The following is a 23,705-nucleotide window of genomic DNA, read 5'->3' on the forward strand; positions in this document are numbered from 1 at the left end:
ATCAGGTGTGCTGGCTCTGTTGACTTGAAAAGGAGCCTGGAGCTGCTAGCTTTAACTAAAGTTAGTCAGATGACTCTTATCTTTTACATCGGTACAGTGTGCTCTTTTGTTGTTGTTGTTGTTGTTTAATGGTAAACAGAGAAATTTTTATGCAAAATCAGGCCTATGGGTGGGTTAGCCTACTTCTGTTGGCATTGGTAACTGCTCATAAAAATCATGGTTTCTTACAGTTATGGACAGAAGTTTAAGAAGTTCCCTTAGGAGCACTCAGCATGTCCTTCTCACTTTCAAATCAGTCTGAAGGATAGGAGTCTGGCTTCTGAGGCTTATGTCACTCCTACAAGTGACCTCTGTAGACTTGTGCTTAACTCTCCTTTCTGAAGAAACTGTCTAGTGATTCTGGATTTAAAATCCTCATGTGTTTGAAATTGGGCCCGTTTTTAAATGTCAGACCTTTTAGCCAACAATCTCTGCCTTGTTGGTGCTGTCGTCTTATGATTTTTAAGTATGTATGTTGTTAGGAATTTGGCTTTCTTTAAAAACAAAAATGGGTTATTTCTGTGTCACTTTGTCTTTTACAACATTTCATTCATTTTAATCAGTTGAGCAATAAAATTTTGCTGTCGTTGCAACATGTCTGCATCCCCCAAAAACACATTTTTCTGTTTTCAACAGGGCTGTAGGGGTTAATTTTATGCCTTAATTAATCTTATGTTTATGATGAATAAGCCAAAATAGAAGGTAGGTTTTTGTCTGTTTTTCTTTTGCTAGCCCTACAGAACTAGCACAGCTGCAGAGCTTTAATTTTGGTAGGAGATATGACCCTGAAGGAAAAATGCTACATTTCAAACAGGGCTTTGTTTGAAGTGAAAAAAAAAAAAAAAAGTGCTTTAACTGCATTTAACTGTAAACAGCAATGTAGTTTTGTTCCCTGAAGTAAGGCTGTGAGGTCTCTCTGTGATGACTTACGTTTCTGTGCTGTGTCTAGGGCTGTTCCCGCCTCCTCTGGCGCCACCACCAGCTCTCCTCATTCCGACGCTGGATGGGTAAGACCACACCTGGGGTGAGCTGTTGGTACAGCATCTCCATAGTGCGGAGCGATGAGAGATAGATCTAAACTCCGTGTTGGTAATTCTTAGTCTAGTCTTGGGCTGGGGTCGGAGATGAGAGCGGAGTCCATGGGGAACCTCCGTGCAAGGTGCTGATGGATTATGCTAGCTTGCCCTGATTTGTCCTGTTAATGACAGGGGAAGGAGTCAGTAAAATGTAGGGTAGCGCAGAGTGATTGGTAACATGCTATGTTTGCCCAGATGTTTTCTGTTAAAGAATCTCCGGGTACTTTGTCGGCCCTGGTTATTCCCAGGAAGCATTCTGTGCCTGATTTACGGAAGGGAGGGGTGAAGCAGCGCAAGCAGTTGAGTTAAAACAGTTTCAGAAGCTGTGACAAAGCACTGTACCTGTATGTGTTGCTGAGAATTTACAATGCAAAGTGAAACAGTTTCACTGAACATTGGTTTCCCATGAGGATGTTCCACAGGACTTCACAAAAAATGGGGTGAACTTGCGGCACAGGCATACCTGCGGGCAGTTCAGCCAAGGGGTTGCTGATGTGAGTAACTTGCATCACTTTCTCTCTCTCCAAAGCCAGCCAGCCAGCTACAATAACAGGCAGCCTCCTCCATTTGGCTACAACTCTGCAGGTGAGCACCCAAGACAATGAAGAGTCACACTGCTTCTCTCTCTGTTCAGGCTTTACTTAGTCTCGTGGACATCATGCTTTTGTTGATTTGAGAACTGCTTGTGCCCCAAACTATCCCAGTCCCTAGAACGTCACAGAGAGCCTGACTAAACCATGAAGTGTTTAGAAAGCTGAGTGTTAGCCTTATTGCAGCAATGATGAATGCAATTTTTTAGTTGAATGCAAAGCGTAAGCTCACTGCATTCAGTGCAGGTACCCAGCAACAGAGCAGCTTCCCCATGTGCCTCAGCACCGTTTTCTTGTACTTGTTTGCACACATACTTGCTCACGCTTACTCATGTTCTCTACCTTTTCCCCCAGCCCTCAGGGACAAGCGGAGCCATCAGCTTTACATCTCCTCCCTGAGCTTTTGAATGCCCTCCTCCTCCACTTTATCTCCTTCCTTGCCTACAGGCACACGCAGGCACCCTGCCTACACACACTCGCAAGCATCTGTCTCCTTTTGTTTTGTAATGGCAGAGGCAGTGCCAGGCTTTGAGCACATTTCCTTCCCTGTCGCAGCCCTGCCAGCAGTGCCCAGCCCTGCCAGCAATGCCCGTGTCCTCTCCCGTTTTCACCGCCCTGTCTCCTCCGTGGGAGGTTTGAAGAGTGGGCAGTGCGAGGGCTTCCTGAGAAACAGCAGCCTCAGGTGCTGTCACGGGCTCAGCTTTTTGTCAGCCAGTGCTGCTTTGGGCTGTGACCTCCCTGGACCAGCTGAGCAGGCCACCGTGTGGATGGGGACATGCTGGTGGCTCTGGGCTCGTCAGGTGGCATCCTTCATCCACAGCTGCTGTCCCCAGCCTTGGCCCTAGAGAGCTGTTGAGAAGCAGGACCTTGGAAGGGTGGCCAGGAGCCTCGGGCCAAGTGACCTCAGCTGCTTGCCCGCAGGAGAGGGATGCCCAGCGCTGCAGGCACCTTTGTCCTCCAAGCCAGGATGTCTGGGAGGGGCGGCCTGGAGTTTTTCTTGGTGGAGACCCCATAGCATGCCCTGTACAGCAGGGCCTACAGAGAGCAAGAGATGGGGACGCATAGGCGCTGAGTTAATGTGCTGTGTAAGGGATGGGAGATTTTGCAGCAACATCTCTAAATACCTGGTTTTGCTTCCTCAGGCTTTCACATGTTCTTAGCAAACTGGTGAAGGTAAAAAAGGAGATGTGTGCTGGAGGGAGCTGGGCTGTGGCTGTCTCCAAGAATGGGGCATTGCTTGGATTCAGCTGTACATCCAGGGGGCCTCTGCGGAGAGGGAGGCATGGGGAGGATGCTGTTAATGCTTCAGGCAAACAAGGATTCTGCTCTCTCCTGCTGCAGATTCAGGTTTCATCAGCTACCCGCCCATCTCCACATCCCACACGCCCTGGGTGACGACGGTGGACAAAGGCACAAGCAGCTCCAGCAGCAGCCACTGGGAGTACTCAGGCTCGAGGCGCGAGAGAGAGAGGGAACGCGAGCGGGAGAGGGAACGGGAGAGAGACAGAGACCGCACGCCGACCACTAGTGAATACAACAAGTGAGTGCTGGGTTTTAGCAGCCCTCTGCTCACAGCAACCCCGTGGGGAGCTCTGGCCTTGGACTGCAGCACAAGGTGGTGTTTGGTCAAGGAATGGGATTATATGTTCAATTTTCTGAGTTGTCTGGCAAAGAGATGCTTCGGATCAATAACTCGAGGCCAGAACTAGGAGCCGGTGTCACTGTCTTATCTCTTTTGTCTTTTTTTGTTGTTGTTTAACCCAGCAGAACCAGTTACGCTTGCTCTCCCTCTCCCACCTGTAATGTGAGTCCAGTGAATGAAATAGCCCCTCTCTGTTTACTCGGTATTTCTCAGCTTGGTGTGAAACATTGGCCATAGACGCTGCTGCTTCTTGTCTCCTAAATATAACTGTCAGATCAAAGGGAAAAGCAGCCATGCTTTGCTCAGCTCTCCTGTGGAGGCTTTCAGGGCAAGGAGTGCCATTCACCAGGAGTCAGCCTCGAAATGTAAATCCTTCAGGAGACCAGGCGCTTCTGAGCAGAGTGCAGGAGACCGCCGCCTTGCTGGGAGCTGACGGGATCCCAGGCGACAGCAGCGCTGCGAGCACATAGGAGAGGAGGCTTTTAGCCTCCCAGTGTTGATCTAGAGAGCTAATGTGAAGGCTGGACTGCGACGACACTTCCTAAACCCATCACTTTGTGTGCTCTGCCCCGGGCTGCTCAGGGTAGTTCTGTCACAAGCAGCGTCAGTGTTTTGCAGGCTTCGGGCTCAGAAATGCCAATAGTCATTCAAAACACGATCAGAATGCGCATTCCTGGCAAAAGGGCGCTGCCTGCTCAGGGAACTCCCAGGCCTCTGGGGTGAGCAAACAGGGCAACGTTTTCCTAACTTTTTCCTTTCTTTTAAGCTTGTGGGCACTGTGGGAGGAAGCAGGGAGGAACAGAGTTGAAGACAAACTTACTGCAGTTTGAGGAGCTCAGACTCCTACACTTCCTGAGTGGGTTCATGCTGCAGCCAAGCCCTGCGATCAGCACTCCTGAGCACATTGTTAGCATTTCTGGGTGCTTTCGAGCATGCTGGCCTCTGAGATCACGCTTGCCAAGCAGGGCAAGTAGCTGTGCTCAGTAGAGTCATTTGGATTCTCAGATCATTATAATGGACATTTATTTGTCTGGCTTGTTTCCACGAGTCTTAGAATGATGCTTCAGACTTCCTTTCCCTCAGGGTCTGAATATTATTTCCCATAGTGGGACCTGTTAACCCTTCAAATTTTAGCTTTCAAAATTTGAATAGGGAAAAGGGCAGTGAATGTAGGGGGAAAGGGAGCGTGGGATGTATCTGAATTTGGGGTGCATCATGCCCACGTGATTGAATGAGGTGCCTTGAGCAGAAAGGTGTAGGCAGAAAGACCGTGTCGGTGACATTCACAATTGCAGTATGTGCAGTTTGAGCTTTTAAACTCATGGGGGGGGGAAAAATAGTCTCCTAACATGTAATTCCTTTGTGTGAGTTAGGCTATCTGGAACAATAGTGTTGTGAGGTAAAATCCAGCACCAGGGGAGGCAGAATGGTAAGAGGAACGTGTTTCTGTTGTTTTTGAACAAGGTAGCTGGCTGCCTTGGACATACTCCAGCAGGATTGCTAGGGCAAAATCCCCGAGATGTTGGCCGCATGCCTGCTGTTGAGGTACTCCCTTGGCAAATCCAGAGAGCACACTTTGTAAACTGTCAGCCTTCGGAGGCTAGAAGAAATCCACGACGTGTGGGTGTTTGGGTGTATGGGCTGTGTAACAGGCAATCAGAGAATGTTGCTTTACTGGGGCTGGGTTTAGCTTGGGATCGATAAGCAGCAGAGGGTTATCACTGCAGGTTTTTTCAGGAGCATCACAAATACCTCTGCCTGTTGACAGAGTAAGAAGTGACAGGTACTGTTGGTGAGGGTGGGGTTCTGCTCATGCCCCTGCCTCACTTCTCCTTTTTCTCCTTAAGTGATGACGAACGATACCGCTACTACAGCCGAGAGCGCAGCTATGACTTTGAGCGCGACTACCGCCGGAGTAGAGATCGCAGCCGGGAGCGGGAGGATCGGCACCGGGAGCGCAGGCACAGGGACAAAGAGGAGAGCAGCAAGCATAAGTCTTCAAGGCGGTAAGAGCCACCTAGGGAGAACCGGCCTGTTAATGGGAGCACACATTAGCAGCAGACAAGAAGCTTGATGTTCTTGGAGTGAACTGGGGCCCTGGGTCGTCCTGGCTTCCTGTGACCTGCTAAAGCCCCGAGACGTAGTGCCCAGGCAGAGGAACTGCTCTCGGGCGTGTACCTGAGCAGAAAGCAGAGCTGCCCATCGTAGGGAGAGGATTTCTTGGTGTTTTCAGTAAGGCAGCTAGCAGGATGTCAAATCACTGCCAACAAAAATGCAGCAGTGTGTCACAAAGGAGAAGTTAGTCTGTGCTAGACATCACATCACAACTGCTTCGTTCTTCCTGGTGTTAAGAACGTGTATACAAAGTGAAGTGCAAAACCCCAGCAGAAGCATCAGATTTTGGTATTACATGTTCTTTTGCTGAAGAGAAGAGGTCTGGGCTCCAGTCTGAGGCGATGCTCAGTTGCTATGTCAGTTTATGTCCTGGTAGTGACTTGAGCAGGCTTGCTCAATTTTTTTGGTGCTTCAGCTTTCTTCTTCTAGAAGAAATTTATGTCAGCTCTGTAAGTAATTAACTTTTTTTGAAATTAGTATCAGAAAAACTCCTACACAGTGACTGGAGGCAAAAGGCTGTTCTCATCCTTAAGGAGATGCATAGGTTTTCAAGAAGAGACAGATTGCTAAAAAGTTGGAAACGGTGATGGAAAGAAAGGCCAGGAGTATAATTAAAATTAAACAGAAAACAAATGGAAGCTGAGCTGATACCAGCCAAACAGGGCAATAGCTTTAAGGGTTGTTTCTCAGCTTCCTGTACTCAGAATTAAAATCTAGTGTTATCTGACTGTATAAGCAGAATGGAATTCACCAAAGTGGTGTCAGAATCTGAGAGTTTTGATTTGCAGAACTGGGCTGCTGCACTAAATTGGAAATGAGGTAACTTTTCCTTTGCTTCTTAAACCACATGCAGACGCTTTCTGTCTTGTTCAAAGTGGTAGGATGAGAAGTGTTTGTTTGCCAAAGCAAATGGAGGAATACTTTTTGCTTAAGCCCACTCCTAGTGCATGTCCGAGTCCCTGTTTGAGACACTTCAAGGTGATTTGAGCCTGTTTAAGACGTTTGCAGGTGGATGGAAGAGTTTCAGTGTAGTTCCCACCTTACTGCAGATAGAAGAGTCTGAAGGAAACCACTGACGCTTGTTTAAATATTAAAGGACAGTCACATTGTTCAAGCATAAACCACTGCCACATTGCTCTCCACGAGGTGGCTGAAGATGTGTTGGAGAAGAGGCGGCAGCCTCTTGTTTTTTTTAATGACTGTGAAACCACTTATTGAACAAGTCAAAAAAATTACTTGCAGCCAGAAGCTTTTCAGCCAGAGCTTCAGTGGTTCAGCCAGTTAGGTGTCTGCCACTAACCTGGTATCCCAGCTGCAGGAAGGATGTGTCTCTGCACTTGACTCTGTCCCCACATGGAGCTATGTCCATACTGTATGATAGTATGTCTTCTTGGGACAAATTTAATCTGCTTTTTCTTGTACTCTGTGCTCTGTTTTAATTCTGCAACCTTCACACCAACACTAGAGAGCTCACTTGGTTTTAAACCTGTGAGCAGAAATAGTTGCATGCTTGCAAAACAGCAGCAATCTCCTCCATTGAGGGACCAAGAACCAGAGCGGGCAAAGCCAGAGCTCCCACCTGTCCAGTTCCAGGGGTGAGAGGTAGACACTGGTCTGTGCACGTGTGGGTTGTGTCGGGTGTGCTGTGCCTACAGTGCACCTGGCTGTGGTCACTGGGCCAAGGCTCACAGGCACGTACGGCCGAGTCAGAGTAACTTCTGGCTGGGATTTCTCCCAGAAATCCTGTATAAATGTCCGCAGTTATCCAGCAAACAGTGCTGGTTGAGGAGTTTTAAAGTGTCACGGTAGTGAAGTGCAAGGTCATTTATGAGTAAGCAGAAGTGGAAGCAGGATCTGCCCTCCCATTAGGATATCCACATTTTTCCAGCTGCACTGATCCACTTCTTGCTTCTGGTCCAGGGATTTCCCCTGGATGCTCAGAAGAGTGAAAGCTTCCAAACACCTCTCAGGTCTAGGACTCTTCCTTCTCGGAGCAGCGTCAGTGCTTTATAGTGAAGCTTGTGATGTGGCCAGGTTATTAGAGCTCCCTTAGGATTGGGAAGGGCACAGAGATGTTTATGTTAAATAAATAAATAAAACACTACCCAGAAATGATACTGACAGCAGTCAGTCCAGTGTGCTGCCTGCCTGCATCATGTGCTGATGCAGCATGTGGTGTAAAGCAGCCTCCTCAAGCAGTTTGCATTACCTGCCCTCGGTTCAGCTGCACGCAGTATCAGATCGTCCCAAAGAAACCAGAAAGCCTTTCCCTGGCACCATGGTGCCCTCGGCATTTCTGATGCTGATGTTTATTCTAGATCAAAGCCCTCTGTCCCTGTCCGTGCTGTGGAGTCGGTGTGCTCGGGTCTGTTCTGCAGCAGAGCAGTGCTGATGCAGGCTCTGATGGCTCTTTCCTCTCCCCTTTCCTCCCCACCACAGCAAGCAACATGAGAGCGAGGAGGGGGAGAGTCACCGGCGTCACAAGCACAAAAAGAACAAGCGTAGCAAGGAGGAGAAGGAGGCCAGCGAAGACGGTGCCCAGGAGGGAGAGGAGCAGGATGCCAAGGAGTAACAGCCCTCAGGAGGGATTTGCTCCTTTTGAACCAGCGTGGCATTGGTGATTTTTTGTTCTGTTTTTTTTTTTGGTTCCTTTCTTTTTTTCCCAAGGGAAGAGAGACTGACTCTGGGTGACCAGTGAAGCATGTCACAGTGGTTTGAGAGTTGAAGCTGCATGTGCAGTTAAACTTAAACTTACATTGTTTTTTTAATTTTTTTTGTGTTTTTTTGATACAAGACAAAATACAGCAGTACTAGTATATAAAGCACTGAGCTACTCTACTCATAAACATCCTTAGGGAGAACTTTGTTGTATCAGATCCTATGGTTTCTGATGGAAGATGGCTTCAGCTGAAACTAACGCATTTAGATAATAGGTTGTTGTTTTTTTGTTTTGTTTTGTTTTTGTTTCTTTTGTGACCATCATTCCTTTTTTCTTGAAAAATAGGACAGTAACTGCAACTTGAAATTTATTGTCCAAAGAAAAGTGTGAGTTAGATCCTGAGAGCCAGCTTAGAGTCTGGTTCCTAGTAGTGAAAAGTCTCATCCCCAAATACATTTCTTTAGAGTTACAAAAATATCTTCTCATTTCTCCATGGCCAGATGGGCAGCATGTGAGAAAACTGCTTTTACTGGTGGGTCACGAGATCTTGCTTTGGTCTGATGGCTCTGAGAAGCTGTTAGGTGTGTTTACACCGGCTATGTAGAGACTTTGACTTGTTTTTTTTTGTTTTTGTTTTAATCCATTACAAATGTAGTTCTACCATGTGTTACACCCATAAGTGGAAAATCAATGGAGGGCCCATAGTAAGAGCACGAGTTTCTCTTTAATTAGTTTTGACTAACTTTTTTGGTTTTTTTGTTTTTTTTTTTCCCAACTAAGGGTTGAGCTGAATAATCTAGCACACTAGAGAACGTGAAGTTCCATCTAGCATTTTGCCCTGATGGGGTTGGCTTATTTCTATTTGGATGTCACCAACACTCCTGTGCAATGCATTCCTTCCCCCATAGATCTCAAAATAAATTCAGTCAAATTCCAGAGTTTGCTTGGACTTAGTATTGGTTGAGCAGGGTGGAAACAGGTATTTCTGGGTGGGAAGAACAAAATAATTTTGAGGGGTTTTGGTATGTCTAGTACTTAAACAGAATGCTGCAGACTACAGAATACTGTTTTTGTGAGTCCACAAGTGTCCCATTTTAAGTATCTTCCACTATTTTGACTTGATATTTCAAACTGTCTTAAATCCTTGCCCTAAAATAACGTGGTTCTGAAACTTTACATATTTTTTTGTATTGTAATCTTGCAAGTCTAAGTATCACGTGAAGCTTAAAATTGTAGAGACTTGAGCTGGTACAGCACTATGATAACAGTTTATATGCTATGACGGTGCGTTTGGTGGGTCATTAACTGCAAAACCTATGGGGAGAAGAATAAAGTGTGGGGTTGTTTTTTTTTTTTTTTTGGTTTGTTTTTAATGTAGTTTTTTTTAATATGCTTTGAGGTCCTGGGAAATGCACGTGCAGTGGGGAGGTGTGTGCAGCGAACCAGAATTAAAGGGCAGGGCCCGCAAACAGGCTTCAAAGCATTCAGCCCTCCGCAGCCAGGTCAGCATTCTGGTAGAGCACTGTGAGTTAGGAATGCAGTGTCTCTCGTCGGCACTGCAGGAGGTTTGCTGAGAGGTGGGTGAGCTGCAGGAGCCCCCAGCTCGTGGCCTCGAGCAGGCGGCGCGAGGGGACACATCCTGCCGTGCCCCTCCTCTGGCCAGGGACGGGGGCTACGTTATGGCCATCCCATAGGTCTCAGGAGCTCAGGATGACTTGGCATGGGGTGTGCGGAGGAGAAATCAAAACGAAAGTGGTGAGAAGGATTCAGAATGCTTGGTGCATGCAGTCTGGAAACACACTGGTGTCTCGCATCACTTGTGTATCAGCACTGGCTCAGGCCACAGTTCCACTTTGTTTTGGGCTGGTTGAGGCAGTTTCTGCCTCGCCCCCCATTCCGTGCCAGCAAAATGTGGTGATACAAAAGCAGGATTGGGCTGGAAGAATAATTGTGCCAGGAACACAAGGCTGTGGTTCAGCAGGGTCCTTTCCTTGGTTCGATTTGCAACTGCATGAACACTTGTGCTGGCCCAGTGCAGAGGAGTGATGGGAATAAGTGCCAGGGAGCATGAGCCAGCCCTGCTGCTGACACCCCAACACTGTGCTGCCAAGCATGCCCCCACCCTTTTGCACTGCTGGGGACTGTCAGGAGGGAGAGGGGCCAGGAATCCTTCCCTTGCCTCCATGTATTCTGTAACTATGACATTTGATTTTTTTTTCCAGAACACGATCTCTGAGATCGCTAGGGCAGCTAGCACCAAAGGAAGTGCCAGGCAGTGACCCCCAGACCAGTCTGAGCTGTTCTTTTGCCTGTCTTGAATCAGGGGAAAAATGCTTGTCAATAGAATTCGATGCTAAGGTAAGTGTAGGGTTTGGCCCCCCAGCCAGCGTTAGCTCTTCTGGTCTTGTGTGTTGAGGTGTGTGTGGTGCCTCTCCAGGAGTGGATAGAGCCACTCTGCATCCAATCCCCTTCTCTCTTGGTGTGTGTGTGGAGGCGAGAGAAGCTACTCATCCCCTAAATAGGCATAATTAATAAGGTCACCACATTCAGCCTGCAGCCCTCTGCACGAGACAGGGGACAGAGAATCTTGATCACAGAGTCACTGCTGCAAGTTCCTCCTGTATGTTTGGGAATGGTTTTCCAGAACTGGACACGAGCCTTTCACTGATCTTAGCAGGGCTGTAAATTTAAGGGAAATAGCCTTATTCTGATGAAATAAACAGGGGTGAAATGATTGCCTTTGGGGTATTAGAGATGTATAAAGGTGGGGCTCTGGAAATAATCTTCAGTTATATCAGGTAACTACTGCAGGCTTCATAATGGTGTTTCCCAGGGATACTGAAAAGTGACTCCAATAATTTTCACAAACAAGGCCACTTCTTGGGCTGGTGACATCAGACTTTGGGAGGGACCAAATATTGAGATGAAAAACAGGCCTATGCCGGACTGTGTGCAGAACGTCCCACGTGCCAAACATTGCTGAGAAGGTAAACTTTAGTCAGAGAGGGGCACTTGCACGAGTCTTGTCACCCAAGTGTCAGCCAGCTTAACGTGGAGAGAAGATGTAAGGCAGCTCAGGGAACGCCGCTGAAGTGTTCAGCTCCTGGCAGCGCACAGTAGGCTCAACAGAGAGAGGTCAACCTAATTACTGTTGTGCAGCTCCTCCTTATGGCAATGGCATCTTTCTGCCACTGATCAGGGATGTTTTGCACTGCAGCAGTGGAAATCATGACAAAGCTAACTGCTGCCCCTGGCCCAGGCACACAGCCCCTCCAGAAGCACCAGCAGCAGCCCCTTAGCTGCAAGCTGGATCAGGGAGTTAGGCTTCATTAAATAAAGCTTTATTTATTCCCTGGGTTAGCTTTTCAGTCCAGGCAATTCTGAGCCCCACAGGCAGCAGTGACACAGCTGAGGAAAATAGGTATGTGGGAGTTGGTTTTGTTCTTTTTTGTTGTTTTGTTTTTCTCCAGTCACAGCATATTTCTGGATAGTCGAGCTCCTGTCCTGGGAGAAGCAGAAGACAATTGCACTGCCTCCTGCCTGGCAAGGTCAGTTTCTTGAGGCCTCTCGCTGAGGTGACCTATTCTGGGACATTAGCTGATAAGAAAAAAGGTTAAAAAAAAAAAACACAACACACACACACAATCCACTGTTGGTTTTCAGTAATATTAGAATAATTTATAAAGGCATCAAAACAAATCCAACATTTATTAACAAGTTGATCTTGCAAACAGTACTTAATTACTAGGACATTTTGGTGAAGTTGAAGGCACCTTGAAACGAGATGGAGTAATAGTAAAAATCATGCTGCCTCCCGCAGCATCCCCTTCATTTAAACTGTCTGACCACCTTCTGCGGGGCTTTTTCCTACTGTACTTTATACAAGTGACATCTGGTACTACTCAGTAGGAATTGCCCTCTTTCTATCTACATATTTACTGTTCCCTACCAGGCACAGATTTTGTACCATAGCAGGAAAAAGACAAAACCTGCTTCATGTTCCTTTGTGTCAGACGCAGGTCCAGTGACTGGTTTTCCACAGGCGCATTTCTGACTTCTGAATTATTTTGCTCTCACCATTCACTAGGAACAACAGGAAAAAAGACCCCAGAGCCCAGCTGGCCATGCACTGTTTCTGCTGTCAAAGTCCATAGCAGTATTTGTCAACCAAACAAAGAGGCCACACTGTGTGCCAGGGAAGCCTTTGTAACAATTGGATCCTAAGCTATTTCTGTATAATAGGCCCTGATAACAGGCCCTGCTATATACTGCCTTGAGCTAACAGCCAGAGGAAGTGAAGTCACTCTAAATGTAAACAGCTAAGTCGTCTAGCAAGGAACAGTTCTACTCTGCTGTTAATAGCTAATTATGAAGTTACCAGCCCTATGAAAAGCACTGCTTAAGACAATGATGGGCACGTATCGGCAGTCAATTCACTACAAGAAGGAATTACTCATTCTAGGTAGCATTTTATAGGGGGGGAGAAGCTCCTTTGATTCTTACAATCTGAGCTGGCCCCATAAAAGGTACAGCAGAAAGAACATACAAGGAAAGATCTCTCTTAATTCAACCTGATTTGAGAAAGATGTGTCATTTCTACTGCTGATTAACAACCTTCTTAAAAAAAATAAAGGGAATTGCTTCATGTAGAGTTTCCAGGTAGGAACTTAGCAACATGGCTTCGTTTCTTGCATTCTAAATTTTAACTATACAGTGCATTTAAACTGAAGCCAAACTGGGCACACTGTCCTGGAGGTAGCTTATTTCATACAGTTGGTACAATGAGGCTGAGGCAGCCTCTTCCCCACTGCCTCAACTCTGCCTCTGACCACTGGGAAACTCTGATTAAAATAAATGGCTTCCTGGGACAGAGGTTTCTCACAAACAGACCTATTTACTTAGTCACCTGCCTTCTGTGAGAAAAGCTGGTCATTTTATCAAGTCTTAAAACCAGGGAAGCCAAGCTGAGATAGGGGATGAAAATTAAATTCCTCATCTCTGATACCTGGTGATAGGACCTTCATACAAGTCAACACAGCTCTACTGTGCTAATTTGGCAGCTCTTCAGCTACCAGCTATGAGAGTTATGATTTTTTTTTGATGGATAAAAACATCCATTAAATTCCAGTAACCTAACAACATTAGGACTGGGGGCTGTAGGATCCGCTTAATTGGTCTGCATCTTTACAGCTTTATTAGTGGCTTTTAAAAATGTCTAAAATCTATGTCCAATATGGCAGTTAGGGAGAGAGAGACCAGTAGTCAAATTGTATTCTTAAACTAGCCGGGGAAGTAGGACAGTCACATCTGTTTCAACCTGTTCAAAACATTAAATAGAAAGCCGATCACTAAAACTGAAGAAAATGCCTCAAAGTAAAGATGGCCACTTTGTAGAGAAACACCGAAAAAACGGCTTTCTCTGCAACACCAATACTGAGAGGCTCTAACAAGTCCAGGAAGCTACAACTGTTCTGATTTACCGTAACCTTGAATCTAACGCTCAGAGTTGGTGGTAACCTCAGCACAGTAAAGAAATGTTTTCTCCAATAATGAAGTGAAAAGTCTCCCATGACAATACACTGTATAGCAAGAGTTCAGCATTCCCTCCGTGTGTCACGTTGAGTTTAGCATGATGGTCAACAAGTATCTGGTACCAAAGATGATCTTTGAAGCTGTTGCATGGTTTGAGCTTTCACACGAGGCTTCCTGGCCAGGATACCACAGTAAGCGTAACTTTATTCTTTTGCTCCTTCAGCATTGGGATTAGTTCCGAGTTGCTCATTCCGATTGCTGGCACTCCATTTACTGCCACTATTTCATCTCCACACCTAATCAGAAGACAGGAAATATGCTTGTCAAGACTTAATTTATTAACATTACACCCCGGGACCCCAAGATCATCTGTCCTACCTTGTACCAAGATCATAAACTTGTTAATGTGACTTTTTAATTAGATAAAAGGTTAGGGGCAAGAAGAGAATGGATGCAAGCACAGTGAGTGGCTGCTGACAGAGGCTCAATTCTGAGTCAGAGGGCAAGGGAAAAGGAGGACAGTGCTGGTACTTGAGTGACACAGCACTGAAGGGCGTCAGGAGCACAACTGGCTGGCCTAGCAGCAGAGGGAAAAGTTAAACAAAACAAAGTTGTGCTGATAAACGCATTGACCACCAAGGTCTCTTACAGCTACCTGACCAGCCCTTGCTAAGGTGAAGTGCTGACAAGGCCGAGGCATTGTCACACTCTAGTTCAATACAGGAGAGGCTTCCAAGTCCACCTGCTTTGCCCAGCTCTGCAGCACACCCAGCTATCTCCCACCGGGTTGTGCACTTCAGCTGCAAGGATGTGAGGTGCCAAAGCCAGCCCGTTACCTTCAAGTGTCACAGGGAAAGAGCCTTGCTCTCCTAGCACTCAAACAGCACACCCAGTCCTCCACCGAGGCTCTGAGCCAGCTCTGTTCTTCCACACTCCTCAGGGGAGAAAGCCTGACTCACTACCCTGAAACTCTGACCCCTAGAAGAGCCTCTTTTTTTAATTGTATTTTATTTACTTATTTAACAGTATGGCATTTGCAGCCTGCTGCATGCTTGCGGAGGAGCTGGTTCCTGGAGATAATGCTGCAGTTGAGTTCTCTGGGGGCCTCCAGCTCCGCTACTCACAGCTTTGCTCACTGTGATTACTAACAGGTCACCAAGGCTAGTTTTAATTTTCTCTACACTGGAGGGCTTTTGGTGCTTGTATTGAGATCATCTTCATTGCCCAAAAGATTTTATACTCAGAAGCCTCCAAGATTATGCTTGAACATCCCCATTCTGGCTTTATTTAATTACTCAGTTAAAACCTTTACAGTCTTTTAAAATATAAGTTAACTCCTTTTAGTTGGTAGTTGCACTTTTATAGAAAAACCCAAACACTCATTAACGCAGGACTTTGTTACAACTCTGGTGACAGAACTAACTGCACAAGTGAATGTCTAAGAACTTGAGGTCATTAGCTTTTAGTTCAGGCAGCTGAAAGGGTGAAAGCCCCTCAGGAAAACGGTGCGTGCTGCCATAAGCATGAGAATGTTTCTGACTCAAACACCAGAGACCCACAGGATGGCCCATACGTACTTCAGTCTCCTGTCTCGGAAGGCAGGAGTCCCAGGCACTATGGTTTTGATGAAGAATGGCTGGTTTCCTTTGCTCTCCTCAAAGCCTCCAACAATGCTGAAGCCCCAACTTTCCAGGTTACCTTTGCTAAGGACAATATCTTGACAGCAGTGAAGGTAGCTGCAAAGATAAGAACAGTCAAAACCAGAGATTGTTTGTGTGTGTTTCAGAGAAAACAGGCTTATGTTTTCCCTTGCACAAAGTGCAGCTACGGAACAGCCTCATCTTTATTTTTGTTTTACGGACTTCAGGCAACCCCTCTGCAAAGTGTTTTATGGAGTAATTCTCAAATCTGAAAATGCCAGTCTTTTAGAAGCCTTTTCTCAGTACTGCCAGTGCTAGTTCAAGAGTTAACAGAAAACAGCGATGCTGTCAAAGGTTTGTGACCTGAAAAATTCATGAACTCACTGTAGAATAACATCATGAACATCATTTTTCATGAACATGAACAGAATTAGTAGACAAAAGCATTAACTGTAAACAGCACTGCTAGACCCCATTCAGTTGATGGGAATTGAGCTTTTTATTCTGCATGTATACTATGGGCCTGGTATAAGAAAGGCAGCCATATATCACTGATGGAAAGCAAACAACATGAGGTGAGGCGGCCTTTCTTCTACTGCCTACCAATCAGGCTATGAAAGGTCTTTCCTGCAGGACTTGTGTGTACAGTACTGGACTCCTTGGAGAGCAACTGCAGATCACTGTATGCTAACCCCAGCCCCTGACCTCTGTCTTCTCAGTGAGCCTGGAGTAGGCTGCAATGCTGAGACCACCTTGCAGGATGTGTTAAATAAGCACTAACAGTGCTCATTCCCCGAGTTTGTAGCACAAACGCATGCAAAGCCTTCATGAGGGGCCTGAAAAGGTGTGTCAGGAGCACAGGCAAACAGCTCCGGTGCTCTGGCTCTCAGTCAGGTTAAATTCTGGCACCAACGTGCTGCCACGCTGCGAAACTGCTGTGGATCACCCCACTGAGGTATTCCAGCAGCTAAACTTTTCCTAATAAACGTTTTTGCCTCAAGGGTTTTGCTTGAGCAGTTTGCAGGTTAGTTTCAGATTTCAAAAGCCTTCTCACAGTTAACTTCTCACTGAGAGAAAGATCCAATTATCTACTTTCAAACTGTAATTTGTTTTTGTACAAGTTCTTCACACACAAACACAGGAAGACCCAGCTGCAGCATACTGGTACCTCCAGTTTTCTTCTACTGGTATGGTACAACTATAGTATTGTACAGCTATGACAAATACACATGGCATCTAGTGCAAATAAATAGCCCAGAGAATAAACGTGCTACTTCAGCATGAAACGTAAATGAACATTGGATACATTCACCAAGAGCTGAATAAGGCTTTGCTCAAAATCCACTTTCCATATGAAAAAGGGCTTTTAAAAAGAGAAATATTAATTCACCATAGTGGAAAATGACTGTGGGAAAAATATTTTAAGACTTCACAGAAAGTAAAGGTGCAGATTTTATCCTGGCAAGCTCCCTGCTGGATCTGCATCCCTTTCAGAGCTTATGGAATGCGCTGCTCCAGTGGGGCCACAGCAGGGAGCACCTGAAGGTCATTACAGGGAGAGCTGAGGCTTCGGGGAGACTGGCTTCAGATAAACCTTGAGGGAGAGGACGAGGGGAATACTGCTTTTCCACCCCCTTGGGAATTAATAGCCATGTCCAGTGGTTGTGGCTGTTTCAAGAGCCAAAGCTTTTACCGAGAGCGGATAACTCAACCTTCAGGATTCAGTGTGCAGTGAATTATACCACCACCCCCCAAACAGTGCTTTGAGATGGTATTTTATGCAGTGAGTATTTGGTGTTTAACGTAACACTATGAAGAAATCAAGTAAAGTTCCTACGCTGTCTTCTGTGACACATACAGTGCTCATGATAAACATTCCACAGCAATAATTAGTAGTGTGTAATTAACTTGAAACACTCACCACCACCAATTACAAACAAAGCAAAGAATGGAGAAAGAGTAAAAGTTTACAGGGACAGTAGGGTTGCCCACAGTTGTAATACAAAAGAAAAAAAGCCAGAAACACACCAGCCACCTGGTTCAGTAGAGCCAGTACTTGTTGCCTGGGGCTAGAGGGAGAATTACTACACTGCCCTCTTACAGCGGGGGATGTTTGTATCTTCCTCAGGTGTGTGGCCATGGGCAGAGATGGAAGCTTACACACCAAATGCTCTGGTATCGAAGTGCTTTTCCTTTAGGAGCAGCGTGACCAAGATGTTTGTGTATTCCCTCTGTTACCCGGGGTCCCAAGAAGGGTGCAGGACCAGGGCTGTAATCTCTCCTAAATCCGTTTGGCACCGGTAGTCTGTCATGTAAGCCAGGTTCTGCAGAACGGGCTACAGGGGCTCTGCAGCTCAGTGACAGCACATCCCCTGGTGAGCTGGCATCACAGACAGCTTTTGATGCAAACAAAAACAAACCACCAAGATCCAAGAATCAAGTCTAGAATTCAGCACTGTAGGCTCAAGCGTTGCAACAACCAAATGCATTTCTCTAGCCTTGAGCGCCAACTTTGACTCCAGCCTTTCAGCGTAAGAGTTTCCTCTAAGAAGGATGAAAGGATTTTTCTGCTGGATCAGAGTAGCAGCTGCAAAAAAAATGCTGAACGAAAAACAAAATTCCACATGCCATCAGCAACAAGCTTTAAGCTTTCACACTGTATTGCAAAATGTTTTAGCACACTGAGGCCATGTCTACTTTAGCAGGGCAGCCCAACATGGACAAATCTGAGTGAAACAGCTGGTGCATTTCAAGGTCCATTTCTGTAACACTTGAGGGAATTTTCTGTAATCTAGTGTTAATGTGGTACACGAGGTAAAGGGTCTGTTAGTGCCAGAGTGCCAGACACCAACAGAGGAATAGGAATTCCTCTGAAGCTCTTCTGGTTTAGTCCTATCCAAAAGGAACCCAGTTTGAGTGGGTTGAGACCTGCGCCAACCTAAAATGCTAGCGCAGGGGCACCCCGAACATTTCCAGCTGGCAAACAAGGGTGCCACTTCAGTTCCAGGATTCTCAAGTAACAATTCAAAAAAAAAACCTGATTGCGCCAGTCACATGATGTCAAATGGTAACAATAACTTGCTTAGATGAAAAAAACAGTTCATTTGTAGGGGCATTTACAAATCATTCTATGGAGGACCAGCTAGTTGCTACCAGGTCTTATTATAAGAAATGGGAAAATGAGTGAGGAAGCACAAGAAAAAATTATAGCCACTTCTATTACTGGAAACAAGAAGGAAAATTTTGTCAGATCCTAAAGGTCAGACCAAGAAAGGAAGACTGAAGAGCAGAAACGGCATCTGAAATCATTGCTCCTTGCTTCAGTAGTGAGACATAGTGACAGGCAAAGGAAGGGAAGTCAACGTTGATACCAGCAGCAAAAAGATCTCGGGCAAGGTATTTCATGGCAGGTAACATCAGCCTTGAGACAAAGGCAGGTTATCAACAAGCAAAGAGTGGAGTCCAGTCCCTGCAGCAGAAAGCGTGGTGAAGCTGTGAGCCGACAGACATCCAAATAAATCGGAGAAGAAATAAGGGAGAAAGCGCAGCCGGTTTTTGCCTCTCTGTACTTCACTGCACAAGCACCCGTGAGGAACAAACATCAGCCAGCATCTGAGGACTTGTACTCAGGTTTGGGCTACGCAGGCACAGCTCGAACTAGTTCCTGCTAGGCCTGCACAGAGCAGATCCCTGGAACAGCGGAGGAAGCTGCGAGGATGGTGCTGAGTACAAGCCAAGCTACAAGTGCTTGAGACAAAAAGCTACCTTCCTTGGGCTGTTTTGTTTAGCGTTTACAGGCTGCTAAGTAACATAAGGGTAATGTAACTAGAGGCTTTGTTAGTCTTTATTCTACCAGGTGCCTTAAGAAACAAGGTTGTAAATAACCTGAGCTTCCCACAAAAGGGTTTGGCTTTGCTGTTCTAGGTTCATCTCCTGCGTGATCCTTCTCCAGTCAGCTGACAACAGATCGTATCTTTTGTGGATGAATATACTTTCATGAAACTGCAAAAGCGAGCAAATTAGAGGTTCACCTCTCCAGAAAGGAGATAGAAATCCAAGCTTCTAATGCCCCAATCCTGTCACATGGAATATACCATGTTGCTGCTAAAATCTGTGCTAAGTCCACGGTCCAAAGCTTTGTGCAGGAGAACTCAGCCATTCAGAATTGTTTATGCTTCACGCTAAAGATCACACGATTACAACAGCCAGAAAGAATTAGACTGAAAGAATGCCCCTAAATGAGATGATCAGATTAGAGCCTATAAAGCAGCACAGATATCTGCTGGCCTCTGTAATGCAATCCAGAAAGAGCCACAGTGATTTCAGTTAATGGTATTTTAGCAGGGATTGTTTCTAGGATGACTGTTTCAATCAGTGCCTTAAATGCCAAAATGTGTACATTTCATTTTTTGTGTCAATTCTCTTAGGGGAAGAGGGGGGAAAAAGTATTCAGGAGCCTCTGAAAACTGTACTGTGCAAGAGAAGTGGGAGAAGAGCGGGTCACAGTGTAAAAAACAGTTGAACTTCCTTGTGCGTTCATTATACTGTGATCTCACTGACGAATGAGGCTTTCCTCTGCCTCAGAGTGAACAAGAATACTGGTAGTGCTTCCAAGTCAACCCACAAAGCAATTAATTTCTAGTGTTTGAGTTCAAAGTCAGCCCTGTGATTGAACAGATCTCTACAGTCACCAAACAAACGTACCTAGGCAATCCAAGCCACGTGATCCAGAGGGGAGACCAGCTGAATCCTCGTTCCTTGATGTCCAGAGAGGGATCTGTTGAGTCTGATGCAAGGATTTCCAAGGCTTTCAGTACAACCGAGTGGGAAGCTGCATTAGATTTCAGTGCTGAGACAGCTTCGTAGTAGTTAAGATGAGTCAAATCGATGCCATTTATGCTCAGAAGTATATCTCCTGTTGGTTAAATAAGATAGGATTATTGCAAACCTTTTGCTAGGAAGCCCATTTCTGCCTCAAGGTCTCATGTGTAACCCTGCTTCCACCTTCACTTTAGGGTGCAAGTCCAAATTTCACTTAAAAACAGGTCCTGAAGTATAAAGATGTGAGTCTCCTTACCTCGCTTGATTTTGCCATCCCTGAAGAGGCACCCAATGGGCTGCACGCTCGTTACATATATAGGGAGCTTGTTTTTGTTATCCCTTCCACCTCCAATTGTTATTCCTAAAGACTCCTTTGGTTCCTTTTTTATTGCAACTGTCTTCTCATGAGTTACATATCCCTGAGGTAAATCCTACAAAGGAATGACGGTACAATATACAGATTCGTTAATGCAATTAACATGAGAAGCCCAGATCCAGAACAAAATAACAGAACATCCTGCCTCTTTAATCCAGAGCATTTCAGCAATGTTGCCAGATGGCGAAGTCAGCTTCTCTTGTACTTGCTCTGGGTGGAAACACTACTCTGTATCTCCAAAGTGCTACCACCAGGACTGAGGCACCGCTGTCTGGGAATCGAAGCTGCTCCCAGCAGTCCCACATCTGTTTGCTGTAAGGAGACACTTGCTGAGGGGTGGCCTCTCAAGGCCAGGCCTATCAAGCAATCAGCCCCTCTCTGGCTACTAATAGATTAGGATCAGTAACTTGTATTATCCACTCTGAGTCATTTTGTTTCTCATGCATGACTTAAAAGGTTCACGTAAACTCAAGTTTACAGTGTTTACAACAGAATAACCACATACCCTGATTTCTGCTCATCAAGCCAGCATGACACAGATGGATAAAACAGACAAGGAGGAGATATTTTCCAGATACAGTATACAAAACAAAAATCAAAACTTGAAGATGCTGATGAAGATGGCCAGCATCCTTAGAGAGAACGTCTAGTGATTATAATGGTATTATTTAAAGTTTAAATATCAGGATTTATTGTTTCCCTGTTAGTTTGCACATAGTTGCTGCAAATTGGAGGTAAAATTAGTTTTTTCAGGACAAACATTTTTGGAAGACACTAGCATCTTCGTTTTTCAGGTTATAGTGAGAGCACACACTCTAGCAGGTGCTATAGATACAATATGTAAATGGCAGACCACTGTTTACACCAAGGCACCACACTCCAGGCATTTGTGGCAGCTACTCACTAACCTCCAATGGAGGTGTTTAAACACGTAAGTCTAGGCAGTTTCAGAACATTTTCTCACTGAAGTGGTAACTCTAAACATGGGGCAAACCTCCACTGGCACAACAGACAGGCAACTCTCCCCCTGCGGGATATTCTTATAACATGTAAATGGATGGCAGACGCAACACTGAAGTCACAGGACTGCTACAGTGTAGTTTGTGTATTTTCTACTTCTGTTCCATAGAGCTGTCTAGCTCCTAACCAGAAGCATAACTTGGTATCATTGTGCAGTACTCTGAATGTATCGTGTTTTATGAATTTCAAGAAGTCCAGTGCTGGCACTGTTAAGTGTCTCACGGATGGTAAATATCCCGTGGCCCTTTCCAACAAGGAGGGATTAAACACTGTTTCTGCATCAACATTAGAGACTTCAGAGGAAATTTTGACATGTTTTTCTTGGTAGATGACAAATACTCAGTTCTCCAGTACTAATAGCCACAAACCTGCTGCTTTTCAACAGTCCAAGAAGAAAAGGAGCTATTGGTCGGCCTTACATAACAAATAATTGTCACAGAGCTAAAACATTAGATCTACAGTCCAAGAGTAACCGGTGCTTTTGCTGTTATTTACAAAACTTACTTTCTGGTAGTTAGACTTTCGCCTGTAGTGATTCTGGTCTAGTCTTCTCCGATGGTGCACTGGGCTTCCTCCATTGCTGCTGCTGCTGCTGTTGTTCGATGTGCTGCCATCTTCCCCTGGGTCCAGCAGCTGCACACCTGGCTGCCTCAGGACTACGAAGTTCACTCTTGATTCACTGGTCTGCCAGGAAAAGCAAAGAGAGGGTCTGAAACCATGAGATGGCAAGGTCCCCTCATGGTTTATGGAGCACCTTAGTTTTGTGAGCGTTGGTTTTGAAAGCTGTCCACTTTGTGAAAAAGTAAATACCACAGTCCACATGTATCCATAAAAGGAGCTACTTAAAAAAGCAATGCTGGTGATTAAGTTTAACTAAGAAATGCAGATGAAGGCAAAACTCAAAGAAGTTCAAAATAAGTCAGAAACTAGGGGAGATCCCCTGTCATTTTCTTGGGAAAAAGAGAAGGATAGGTATCATTTTCTACAGACGATCTGAAACAGATCTATGCAATGTGATGCATAGAAAACTGGGAAGAGCTGCAGAATTCTATGGTGAAAAGAATAAAGGAATTAGAAAATGTTAGAAGGAAAAGGAGTATAGTCAGGCTTCGTTCCTGCCTCTGTTCCCCACAAATGCCAAACAAAAGGAGGCAGAAAGGGACGATCACTTACTTCTTCCACTTCAGTACAAGTAACCAGAATGGCGCATTGCAATGTAAAATGAACAGAGCTACAACACTGACTGATCCACACAATGGGTGACCATGATAGAAGTCCTGGATGCTTTTTCTTTTACTGTAAAGAAACGTGTTAAAGCTCTTCCCCTCCCAGCTTATGCGCCATGTCTATTGTTCAGCATCTCCCACCCATTTTTCCCCAGAGTACCTGAAGACATTACCTTTTGTCTAAGACTGCTGCCAATTAAACACTAAAACAGCTGTACATCTGGCCTTGGCAGAACTACAGGGAAAGCATTCACTATTGTTACTGCTCCTCTGTCTGAAGGAACGAACTAAATTAATCTGACAAAACCTTATTGTGAAGAACTCCATTGGGGTAAGGCGTATGTGCTCGCTTGGGGCGTTTCCTGCAGTGGATGAGTGAAGTGGAGTTGCTGCTCCCACTTTTCCACATGGGATCCTGCTCCCCTGGTGCCACAGCACCATGCAACAGTGAATTCCCTGGCCTGGGAAGAGACACTGCATTAGCTGCTCTGGTTTTGTTGTTGTTTTGGATGGTTGGGGTGTTTGTAGAGTAAAGGAGAGGGGTTTTTGTGTTTTTGAAATGGAGTTTTAAAGAGTCTCTTCAAAATCATTTCAGGATGCAATTTCTTCCAGACAAGTTGGCACACATCTACGTCTCCATGAAAGATATTGTAAACATTGCATCCTGAGCTGGGGATGTGCCCTCCCCTTCACCCCAGAGTACCAGACTATGTACAGTGCATATTATAAATATATATATTATAGGTGCAAATAGTACTTTACAATACAGGTGGAAGGACTCTTTTCTCCAAATGGTTTGCAATCAAAATTAAAAGAAGTTTAACCCATACTTTTAATTAGCTCTCAGAAGAACAGATAATGTTTGGAAGACTTGCAGTTTTACAGAATGTCACTTCAAAAGGAATTCAACCCCCAAGCCCACTGAAGCCAGTTGTGAGACTTTGGTTACTAATTTCAATGGGATCAGGA

At 45.4% G+C, this 23,705-nt stretch overlaps 2 protein-coding genes across 5 annotated transcripts in view; one reads left to right on the forward strand and one right to left on the reverse strand.

Moving 5' to 3' along the window:
* Positions 1 to 9,057, forward strand: part of LOC121077122 (pre-mRNA 3'-end-processing factor FIP1-like) — a 26,446-nt gene extending 17,389 nt beyond the window's left edge. Inside the window, exons 12-16 of the mRNA XM_040572002.1 lie at positions 989 to 1,046; positions 1,645 to 1,700; positions 3,047 to 3,245; positions 5,195 to 5,353; positions 7,902 to 9,057. Of these exons, the coding sequence (XP_040427936.1) occupies positions 989 to 1,046; positions 1,645 to 1,700; positions 3,047 to 3,245; positions 5,195 to 5,353; positions 7,902 to 8,034 (605 nt within the window). The 3' untranslated portion in view covers positions 8,035 to 9,057. The remainder of the gene's footprint in view (positions 1 to 988; positions 1,047 to 1,644; positions 1,701 to 3,046; positions 3,246 to 5,194; positions 5,354 to 7,901) is intronic.
* Positions 9,058 to 11,768: 2,711 nt separating this feature from the next.
* LOC121077121 (ligand of Numb protein X 2-like) overlaps positions 11,769 to 23,705 on the reverse strand; it is a 32,013-nt gene continuing 20,076 nt past the window's right edge. For all 4 annotated transcript variants that reach the window (XM_040571998.1, XM_040571999.1, XM_040572000.1 and 1 more), the window contains exons 6-10: positions 22,015 to 22,194; positions 20,371 to 20,545; positions 19,998 to 20,208; positions 15,231 to 15,389; positions 11,769 to 13,949 (exon numbers count right to left, since the gene is read on the reverse strand). In XM_040571998.1, coding sequence (XP_040427932.1) covers positions 13,814 to 13,949; positions 15,231 to 15,389; positions 19,998 to 20,208; positions 20,371 to 20,545; positions 22,015 to 22,194 — 861 coding nt within the window. In that variant the 3' untranslated portion in view covers positions 11,769 to 13,813. The remainder of the gene's footprint in view (positions 13,950 to 15,230; positions 15,390 to 19,997; positions 20,209 to 20,370; positions 20,546 to 22,014; positions 22,195 to 23,705) is intronic.

The sequence above is a fragment of the Cygnus olor genome, chromosome 13 (assembly GCF_009769625.2).
Source record: "Cygnus olor isolate bCygOlo1 chromosome 13, bCygOlo1.pri.v2, whole genome shotgun sequence".
NCBI lineage: Eukaryota > Metazoa > Chordata > Aves > Anseriformes > Anatidae > Cygnus > Cygnus olor.